Source organism: Asterias rubens, chromosome 7 (genome assembly GCF_902459465.1).
Source record: "Asterias rubens chromosome 7, eAstRub1.3, whole genome shotgun sequence".
Taxonomy (NCBI): Eukaryota; Metazoa; Echinodermata; class Asteroidea; order Forcipulatida; family Asteriidae; genus Asterias; species Asterias rubens.
This window is the reverse complement of record NC_047068.1, coordinates 11550474-11561771: the sequence shown is the minus strand read 5'-3', so window position 1 is coordinate 11561771 and position 11298 is coordinate 11550474. Positions and strand designations below refer to the sequence as shown.

The 11298-nt window shown below is 39.8% G+C and overlaps 1 protein-coding gene across 1 annotated transcript; it reads left to right on the top strand.

Annotated features, from left to right (window-relative positions):
* Window positions 1–328: 328 nt before the first annotated feature.
* On the top strand, window positions 329–7913 carry LOC117292688 (protein Tob1-like). Its single transcript, XM_033774825.1, has 2 exons — window positions 329–480; window positions 4218–7913. The coding sequence occupies exon 2, from the start codon at window positions 4257–4259 to the stop codon at window positions 5316–5318; it is 1062 nt and encodes a 353-aa protein (XP_033630716.1). The 5' UTR covers window positions 329–480; window positions 4218–4256; the 3' UTR covers window positions 5319–7913.
* The last annotated feature ends 3385 nt before the right edge of the window (window positions 7914–11298 follow it).

Below are 11298 nucleotides of genomic sequence, written 5' to 3'. Positions count from 1 at the left end.
TTTACTTCCTCTCATACATATTCATGTCCTTTCAGCTGGTGTTATTAATCCGCCAAAGTACTTCCAAGCCACACTGGTTTTTTTCTTCACTGAGCCGCTTTGTTACCAAGTCCACACTGTAATCTTTTCCCGGGTCACGAGCCTCAAATGAAAACATATCTCGTATTAATTGCTGATAAAAGAATTGGGGAAAAACCTATCGTCCAGATGGTGTACACACACGCGCACTCAACCATCAAATTAACATAAACTAGTTCCGTCAATGGTCGGGAGACGGTGAATAAAAACGGTAGATTTTTGCGGCAGGTGACATTCGATAGTTCAGACGTCAGCGAGAGAACTACGTACGTAGGAACCGCCTTGGATAGGAATTAACACACACAGCCACGCGGTCTTAGCACACAGTGCACCATCCACAGCATCTGTTTCAACATCTATTGAAATCTCTCTGGAAGTTGGTCTCGGAAACGAACACAAAAAGTGAGTATTTCTTTTATTTTAATCATTGATATGGTTGATGTTTTTATTTGTGTTTACATTTTAGAAACGCTCTGTTGTTTAAGTTTAATTTATCAATAGTGTCAAGTTGAATGTGTATTTTATTATGTAGAGTCTTTAAGATTGTTTATCAAATTTGACTTGAATTGAATTTCTTGTCAATTCTCGGTTATTAGTTGTTTTGTGCAACCTGCGATGACCAATGTATTTTGTGGAACATAATGATACCTACACCCTAGTTAAACAGCAAATACTAAGTACACAAATAGTCGCAATCTTCTAAATTTAATGTATAAAATGTCTACCTTGTAAACAAAATATTATCTGACAGCAAGGTTGAACTTTGAGCTGTTTTCCATCGTAAAATGCGTCTATTTTGAATGTGAGCATAATAATGAGGTAGACGTTAAAGCTACGTGCAATGGATGCATTCACAGCACCCACGCATGGATTTCACTATTTATGTCCTCAACTCTTGCTTCAACCATATGGAATAACACTCAACCTATACTCATGTACTAACACATCGCTCAACCAGCACTGCGCTGTACATTCATAGCAATAATGATGACATTAGGCCTGCTAGTTTAGATGTCAGCCCCTAGAAAACAATTGAAAATCACTGAAGTGTGATTATAAATAAAGATGATTATAAAGTTTGATATATAGGGAAATGTGATCATTAAAAATGTAAGTCCGTGCCTAACCATACGTTCTTTCAGATTTTTTTTGATTTGTTTTGCAAATTGTTCAAAAATGATGCTTTATAAGTTGGTAGCTCAAAAACTATGACATTTTAAACATTTCAAACAAAACGAACGGATGAATTTTGGTTTACAACATTGAGTTTTGATCATATGTTTTTAATTATAACAATTACATTTGATGAATTTTGCACCTGGCAAAAAAAATAGGAAGACAAAAAAAGAGAACAAAATAAATGGAAAGCGAATAATCATTTGGACAACGACATTAAGCGTTTGTTCGGTGCATTTTTATACAACCATATGGCAAGGTGTGCATGTAACACATTTTGTTGCATTTTTATTAGTAATTAAAGGGAAGTTTCACTAATGCTGTTTTCCGGCCTATGTTTTGATTTCAATTTGTTTGATGCCAATTCTTTCTTTCTGGCACTGTTTTTGTTTTCAGTGTTAAGAAAATGTGGTTACCCTCTAAGGATAACAATGGCATACTTTCTTGTTGTTCAAGACCATCCCTAATTTGGGGACGGAAGTCACCTCATCCAACTCCCTTTGTTGTATATTTTCAAAGGAAGGTTAATATTAGCGCAGGCTGTATAGCCTTATAGATTCAATAGAAAATAGCTCTTACTGATACAACGTATCCAAGTCATTTTGTTTATTTGATTTCTTGAGACGGCAAAAGTGTTTACACGAAGCCTGTATCCTGAATTTACTTGAATAAGTTTAAAGGCAGTGGACGCTACGGGTAATTACTCAAAATAATTATCAGCATAAAACTCACTTGGTAACGAGTAATGGGGAGAGGTTGAAAGTATAAAACATTGTGAGAAAGGGCTCCCTCTGAAGTGACGTAGTTTTTGAGAAAGAAGTAATTTCCACAAATATGATTTCGAGACCTCAGATTTAGAATTTGAGGTCTCGAAATCAAGCATCTGAAAGCACACAACTTCGTGTGACAGAAAGGGCTCCCTCTGAAGTGACGTAGTTTTTGAGAAAGAAGTAATTTCCACAAATATGATTTCGAGACCTCAGATTTAGAATTTGAGGTCTCGAAATCAAGCATCTGAAAGCACACAACTTCGTGTGACAAGGGTGTTTTTTCTTTCATTATTATCTCGCAACTTCGACGAACAATTGAGCTCAAATTTTCACAGGTTTGTTATTCTATGCATATGTTGAGATACACCAAGTGAGAAGACTGGTCTTTGACAATTACCAATAGTGTACAGAGTCTTTAAGGTGTTTATTTCATAACAATTAATAATAATAAAAAACACTAAATTTTATGGGGAAGGGTTAAATTGAAAAATGTGTGTACGTGCAATCCCTTTGACTACATATGGTGGCCTTCAATAAAATGAGTCAGTCTTTCTAAAATACTTAAAATATCCACACAAAAAACTTATCCAGGATAAAAATTGTCAAGTCCGATGACACACTGCCCAGTATTAATTTATCAAGACCTTGCGTTCACGGTCCGCAGAGACACCCCATGAATGAATAATGCTTCCTCAAGGCTCTGTTTTGGGCCCGCCGAGTCATGGTGAAGCCTCGTACGCTGCTTGCCCCCCTTGTGGTCAATGCCATTAAAGGGAATGTCACAAGGTTGGCATTTGGGACACGTGTGTTCGCTTCAAACATTTTAAGCCATCTTGAAATACAAGCAACTCATGACATTCACGATTGAAAAATAACCCACGCATTGTAGAAATACCAGTTGGAATTCGTGTGATGTAAAAAACAAATGTTCGCAGTTCATCATTATGGTATCAAAGAAACGGGACAACAAACTAGTTTGAATTGCACACACTGTTGGGCTGTATAACTTGGGTTTTTGACTTGCAATATCTGTTGCACACAAACACGCGCACGCAATGACCATGGTGGAACTCCTTTGTTTAAACTCTTCGTCACGACAAACGTGGACCCCATTGTTTTCACACCTTTTGTAAAGTATGTTTTATTGTCAGCCAACACATGCGCACTCAGTACAATTTTGCTCATGTGGTAACGAATAACGCCTTTGTTTAAACTCTTCGTCGCGACAAACGTGGACCCCATTGTTTTTCACACCTTTTGTGATGTATGTTTTAATGTCAGCCAACACATGCGCACCCACACAATAAAGTATGTTTTATTGTCAGCCAACACATGCGCCCTCAGTACAATTTTGCTCATGTGGTAACGAATAACGCCTTTGTTTAAACTCTTCGTCGCGACAAACGTGGACCCCATTGTTTTTCACACCTTTTGTGATGTATGTTTTAATGTCAGCCAACACATGCGCACCCACACAATAAAGTATGTTTTAATGTCAGCCAACACATGCGCACCCACGCAGTACGATTTTGCTCATGTGGTAATAAATACATACACTCATCAGTGAAGTTCCCCTTTTGTTGTGCGTCCCCATCCCCGCCCCACCCCCATACACACACAAACATTTGGGTAACATTTTTACTGACTGGTTTCTTAAGCATGATTACTCTGTGATCATTGAAATGTGCAGCGAGCCCATGAGCCCACACCAGGGTATGTGTCACAGGCCATTAAGTCACATCCACGGCCTCGATTGACTCCTGGGACGATTCTTGCATGATTGTACATAGGGGGAGTCAGGGATCCAAATTTAAACCTATCCCAAGAGAGGACGATGTGTCACAGGTCCAGGGTATAGGACTCGGCGCGTGGCAGTGATAAAGTGTAATACTAATCATGCCGGAGTTACTCATGATGCTTTAAAGGGGTATGATTGGTGAGAAATTACCATTATTAGCTTTAGGTGTTTTGCGGTTTTGTCTTTATTTGCAAAGCAAATATATAAACAATGCGGTAGTTTTGTGAGCCTTATCAGATATACCCAAAGTATCCAGGAACACAACATATCAGTAATTACCAAATGTTAATAGCAAGTGACTTCAATGTGTTTTGTTCCAACTTTAGTTTCTGGTCACAATATCTGACGTAGAAGTAATCGAAGTACCGTTTTTTTCTATCTCTTCTCTGCTGCAGATCAAACAAGTCTTTTCACTCGGTCTCCAACCTGTCATTATGAAGCCTGAAGTTCAATGCGCAATCACGTTCATCTTGGAGCAGCTGTGCTCCAAGCTTCCCCGTCATAAACAAGACCTATTTGCCGACGAGCTCGACAAATCTCTCGTCAACAAATTCAACGGGCACTGGTACCCAGAATCCCCATGCAAGGGCTCGGGCTACAGATGTCTCCGCATTGGCACCAGGGAGATGGATGCTGCCGTTGCCATGGCAATACAGAGGAGCGGCCTGGAGGCGGGAGAGCTATCAGATGCCCTCCAGCATGAGCTCAGCATCTGGGTTGATCCAGGGGAGGTGTCCTATCGTATGGGCGAAAAAGGAACAGTCACAGTAATCTACCGCGAGAAGCGCGCCAAATCTGCTGGATCAATCCAGTGTGAACTGGATCTGGCCGGTCCGAACCAGTTCAACTTCAACCCCGAGGCTGAGGATTTCCTGCCAATGACAATGGACTCGTTGACGTCATCCATGAGGGGGATTTCACTATCACCGGTGTCTGCCTTGGGATTTCAGCCGATGGTCCAGCTGGGACTCCCGACTCCTACCCCACACCAACCCCTCCCCCACCCGCAGGCACTCCACCCGTTGCCCCCAACAGTTCCCTCTCCAGCCCCAGTCTCCAGTAAGCCAAGACTACCAGCAGCCCCACTCTCGAGACCGTCTTCTCTCACCTTCACTGCGGCGTCTTTTGCCCAGACCAAATTCGGCTCCACTAAGCTAAAGTCCGCAGGCAAGAAAGTTAACTTTCAACAGCTGTCCCCGACAGAGTTCGCCAACTACATGAAACAGCGATCGGCAATGAAAGGATTTCGCAGTCAACGGTCGCCCGTTGGGGGTCGCGAATTCCCGCTCGTCCAGGGCAAGGATGATGGTGGCTTTGGGTACTGGAGCGAGACTCCACCTCCTCCACAGTCTTACCCAGCTGGTCTGGGGTTCGACTCCTCCCAGAGCAACCACACGCAAGCTAACCATGAGTCGTGGATGATCTACGACAGCCTAAACGCAGCCCTACCGTCCACTGACCAATATGGTCACCAGTCTCTAATCGCAGCTAACTGAAAGCTCGCACCTAAGACGTCCAGGTGACGACTTGAAGAAAGCACTGAACTTCCATTATACAAAAATCATTATGAAATTGTCGTGTATTTGGTCACTTGTAACCATAGTAACTCGAACTGAATGTACAGCAGCAGTTCAGCAGAAGGTTTCGGTTCTAAACCAAATCACGTCTTTTCTCTCCCGCCACGGGAATGCCACTTTTACATTTTTCAGAATGCAACTCGGCCCACTGCGGCTGCGCGATGACACTGAGCCCTTTTGACTCGTATAGCTTTTTTATATTATTGATATCAAATTATACAGATTATAAAATAAAAATAAATCGAGTAAATAATTTTCACAATGATATTTTTACATTCTTTCTCAATCTAAACTGAGTATCATATTTTTTTAAGTTGATGAAGCGGTCAGATGTTTTTCATGCTTTGTTGAAGATAGAAGTTTTGTAAAATAATAGTACAGTTTGAGGAATTACATGCACTGTGACTTGCGAACCATCTTGTGAGTGAATGTCGAATGGATCATTCGGGGTCAAGAAACATTTCTTCTACGGGAGTACTATGATAGGAATTTATCGAAGAAGCCTACATGTATGTCATGCGTGGAGGATAACTCCACATTCCTTGTATAATAAAGACAGTCATTCAACTCGTTCAAAGTCCTTGCATTGTGATCACTTCTTCACCAAAGATTCTCTTGCGGTCACACATACCGATTTTTTTTTCCGATGAAGCGACATTGGAAAGTTTAGTGACTGTCTGTTCGCCATGCTAAATATAAATTGAAATGCAGCACCCGTTGGGTGTCAAATTTCTCAATTAATGTCATTAGACGGCTGTTTTATCAAAAAGTGAGTGACTGATTGGCATTTAAAATAATGTCATGTTAAAAGGTCGGGTAGATTTCATTAAGAGACTAGCAATGAATAGTTAAAATTAATTGTCAACGGCTGTTTTATTCGGTTTGTAAATCGCTATATGGCATAACAAGGTGATAACTGATCGCATTTTGATGAAGTTTGAGGTATGTAAATTTACACAGCTGAATCAGTCGTGGAATGTATTATTCATGTATTTGGCCTCTGGAATATTATTATGTATTGCATTGTACCAAACACACGCCTGATCTCCATTTGTGGTTCTTTGACTGACATGAATAAATCTCGATTTTAAGATACAATAATCTTGAAGCTTTTGAAACTAGTGACGCTTAAGATTATACCGTATACTTTAATCATGATGCAGCTATATTAATAACTATATGTTTCTAATCCACACAAAGGCTTCTATGGCAAATAGCCTGAACCCCTTTTTGGTATGATGAGCAACAGCATTAGTTATCGTCATTGCAGACAGGGAACATGGCACAATATACCTTTCTAAACGTCACAGCCCAAACATGAAAACTAACTATAGGAAGCCATAAATGCAAAGCAAAACCACATAGTCAAAGTTTGTAACGATGTTACACACATTCGAAAAATAGTGTTGGATTCTTTTGGAAACAAAGTAATCAAAAAAGGATGCATTTTACCTGAACTGAACATTTTCAGAAATGTTGAAGTTGGTCACAATTATGTGAACACAATTGAATGTTTTGGTAACATTAAGACGTCAATGACAACCAGCGAAGTTTATCTTCAATAGAAAGGTCTACTAAGCGGCTTCATGGTAAAACTAAATATAAGCCACTTTATTTTTTAAGGAGAAAAATAAATGTTTCGAAAACTTTCATGATGTTTTGGCTGAGCCGCCTAACTGCAATTTCTGTTCCTGAAAAAATAATCAGATAATAGAACTCCAATTATAAGATGACGTGGATAATGATTTTGACGTCACTGCTCATCAAACACAAAATGGCGTACGTAAAAGCAAGTTGTACCATGTTTGCACTCGACTCTGTGTTTGTTTAAATTAATATAGTATTGTGTAAGAATACAAGATAAAACACTCCACTTATTTTATTTACGAGTTTTCTTTTTAAATTTTTTGAACCAGCGTTATATACTAAAATATAGATATTATATATATATATTTCATAGGTTCTCTGTTGAGGATGGGGTAACCGTATTTTGATATGTCGACGCATGAAACAAAAAAATACCAAAGCGTTGTTTTACTGTTTATTTTGTTTTAACTGGTATTTGGGGGACTTTGTCATTTCTCGTTATGTTTTTCTATGTTCAGATGCCACAAATGTGGATTTTGTTTTTTTTGTCGTGGATTCTTATGAAGGAACATTAGTAAAACATTAAGCGTTATTATAATATCTCATTATTAAAAACAACAGTAGCTACTTTGTTTATACTAACAACATATGAGATGTCACAAGTCTACTGTATTTGATACCAAATTTCTATTTTAGTACTTTCATTTGAAAAAAAAATATAAACTTAGATTTTGAGGTTTTAAATGCAATTTCTTACTATTTTGGTAACATTGAAACATTGTATTGAAATGATCTGAGCTGGTTTGTATTGTGCAATAAGAGATGATATGTCACGATGGTGCATGTAATCTGTATATGGCTTGATCAACTTATTTATAATATTAACAGACGTAAGAAAAATAAATTTTGTTTTGAAATGAACAACAATTTGTTCGTCATTGTCTGTCATTGTTCGTCAGTTAACAGTCTGTGAAAAAGGAGAAGTGAAAGGCAAGGTTCATGTTCTAGGCCCAATTTCATAGAGCTGCTCAGCACAAAAATTTCCTTAGCATGAAATTTCTGCCTCGATAAAAACAGGACTACCAACAAAATTTCCAAACGATTTTCAGGATTCAGCAAACATCAGCTGAATACCAGTAACAAGCAGTATGCAACAAATGGAAATTTTGTTGGTAATCCTGTTTTTATCAAGGAAGAAATTTCATGCTAAGCAAATTTGTGTGCTAAGCAGCTCTATGAACTTGGGCCCTGTTTATCAAGTCAGTGGTGTACTACCACCGAGCCTCGATCTGGGCACATGAGATTGAATGGAAGGAAATAGAAAATGTTTTTATGCATTGGGGCAGATTTGAATGGTGGGACACCCGAATGGTAGGAATGAGAGTTTCCCTCATTATGTATTCACAGCCGATTCTGTGGAGCAGAAGGGACAAAATTGGATAAAAATTATTATATTCCACAAACATCAAAAAGGCCAGCTACACCTAGGGCAGAATTAATTCACAACAACAACACAGCACATGAAGTTCCTGCTACATTTAGGATGCTATAGTCAGACTTTTATTCCATGTAATTTCCAAAGCTGTACATGTATAGCCTGCTGCAACCCCCCCCCCCCCCAACAACAACCAGACCAGGGCCTAATTTCATAGCGCTGCTTAGCGGCCGATTTTGTGCTTACTGCACGATTCCCATTTCATAGCGCTGCTAACCGTATAAGCACACGAATATGCCATCTAACCTTACGGTGCATACCGCATGAAAATAAATGACGTCGCAATGCAAATCCACGGTAAACACGCAATATGGCCGCCCAATTTTTCTGCTAACTTGTGAAATACGCTAAGGCTTAAGCACATTTTTCTGCACAGTAATTTTAAAGTAAAATTTGCTTTCCGTTAAGCAGCGCTATGAAATTGGGCCCAGTTCATGTACAAAAAGATACTGATCAATCCAATCAAATTCAACACTACGTATGCACATACTTAATTAAAAACATAAATTTTAAAATAAAATAAACATTGTTCGATTGAAGAATGAAGTTTAAGAAATTGTTTTGGGGCAAATAATTGTCCGTCAACTGCAACGGAAATCCCAGCATTGACGTTTTCCTAATCTTAGGGTCAAATAAATTAAAATAACCATCCTTTAGAATGTTGACATTTTCATTGTCAAACTACGTCAATACACGATCTCTCCGTCTTAGAAAAACATCCTCCGAACTTTGCCATTTTGCCACAATACTTGACAGATGAAGAAAAACACCCTCCCTGTGAAATTGACATTATATACAAAAAATAAACCTTATACGATCTTGGCAAGACGTTTACCCATCACAGCGTAAGAGGGCAAACGTCTGGGCACTTCTTCAATTTGTGTTCACACTTTTCATGTCAATGCCCTCCACAGTGCTCACAACGGGATGTAGTGTTCATCAGCAGCACATAATACATCAGTGAGGGATTTTATGCAAACTGTCTTGATTTTTGTTAAAGAAAAACTATCGCTGTCAATGAATAACTCACCCGTCCAAAATTCAATCAAAGATTAGAATATGTCGTGCGTTCCAACCTCGGATGACATAAGTGTTTCCATGGTAACGGTACATCTTAGAGATAATTCTGAAGGTTATCTTTACACCTGGAGAGGCAGGGAGAACACTAACAACATCAGATGCAAGGATCACTGTAATGTAAGGGCTTTCCGGATCTTAAAGGCGCACACTCGACAGTCTTTTGCAGGAAGCAGAGAGAACACTAACAACATCAGATGCAAGGAGCACTGTAATGTATTAAAAAAGGGCTTTTCAGATCTTAAAGGCGCACACTCGACAGTCTTTTGCAGGAAGCAGAGAGAACACTAACAACATCAGATGCAAGGAGCACAATGTAAGGGCTTCTCGGATCTTAAAGGGGCACACTCGACAGCCGTTTGCAGGAGGCAGGGAGAAAACTAACAACATCAGATGCAAGGAGCACAATGTAAGGGCTTCTCGGATCTTAAAGGGGCACACTCGACAGTCTTTTGCAGGAAGCAGAGAGAACACTAACAACATCAGATGCAAGGAGCACAATGTAAGGGCTTCTCGGATCTTAAAGGGGCACACTCGATAGCCGTTTGCAGGAGGCAGGGAGAACACTAACAACATCAGATGCAAGGAGCACAATGTAAGGGCTTCTCGGATCTTAAAGGGGCACACTCGACAGTCTTTGCATGAGGCAGGGATAAAACTAACAACATCAGATGCAAGGAGCACAATGTAAGGGTTTCTCTGATCTTAAAGAGGCACACTCGACAGTCTTTGAAGGCGGCAGGGAGAAAACTAACAACATCAGATGCAAGGAGCACAATGTAAGGGCTTCTCGGATCTTAAAGGGGCACACTCTACAGTCTTTGCAGGAGGTAGGGAGAACACCAACAACATCAGATGCAAGGAGGCCTACTGTAATGTAGGGGATTTTCTGATCTTAAAGGGGCATCCTCTGAAGACTTCGACAGGAAGCAGCGAACACACTAACAACATCAGATCATAGAGCAAGGACCAGCGAAGCACAATGTACTGTGGCTTTTCGGATCTTAAAGGGGCACACTCGACAGTCCTCCCGTATTTTTGTGATATCGCGTAAACAATCCTAGCAGGAACAGCGAACAAACTGACAACAAACATCATCAGATTATTGAGCAAGAACCAGTGAGGCACTTTAATGTAAGGGCTTTTCTGACCTTAAAGTGACAGTCCACCCATCCAGAAGCAGAACACACCTCTTCTTCCTTCTGTTTAGGTGACTGCTTTACGAAAAAAGAATTGGATTTTAAGAGAATTCCTGAAATCATGAAAAACGTACAAAGAGAAATAAAATAACAAGTGAGACTAGAAAGACTGCCCCCTCCCCCCCCCCACCCCCATCAGAACGCTTTGGGGTTAGCGATTTTTCAAGTCCAAAACAAGTTTATAATCATAATATTTACAAGAGAGGACATGTTTTCAATACACACTGCATCGTCCAAAACAAGGAAAAGCCACACTCCAATTTGATTTGTCTCTCTCTGTATTTCAGCCACCGTCTTAGGTCTAGTTTGGAACACCTACGAGTTTCTAGGAATCTTGAGCAAACACCTCAAGTCTCAGGCAATACCGCTCCTTAGCTTGTCAACATCACTCTCTGATTACTCACTGTGACCTTTCTTGCCCACTCGTTGTCAACGTGTATTCCCGAATTGCATATTAAAGACACTGGACACTATTGGAAATTGTCAAAAACCAGTCGTCTCACTTGGTGTATCTCAACATATGCAGAAAATAACAAACATG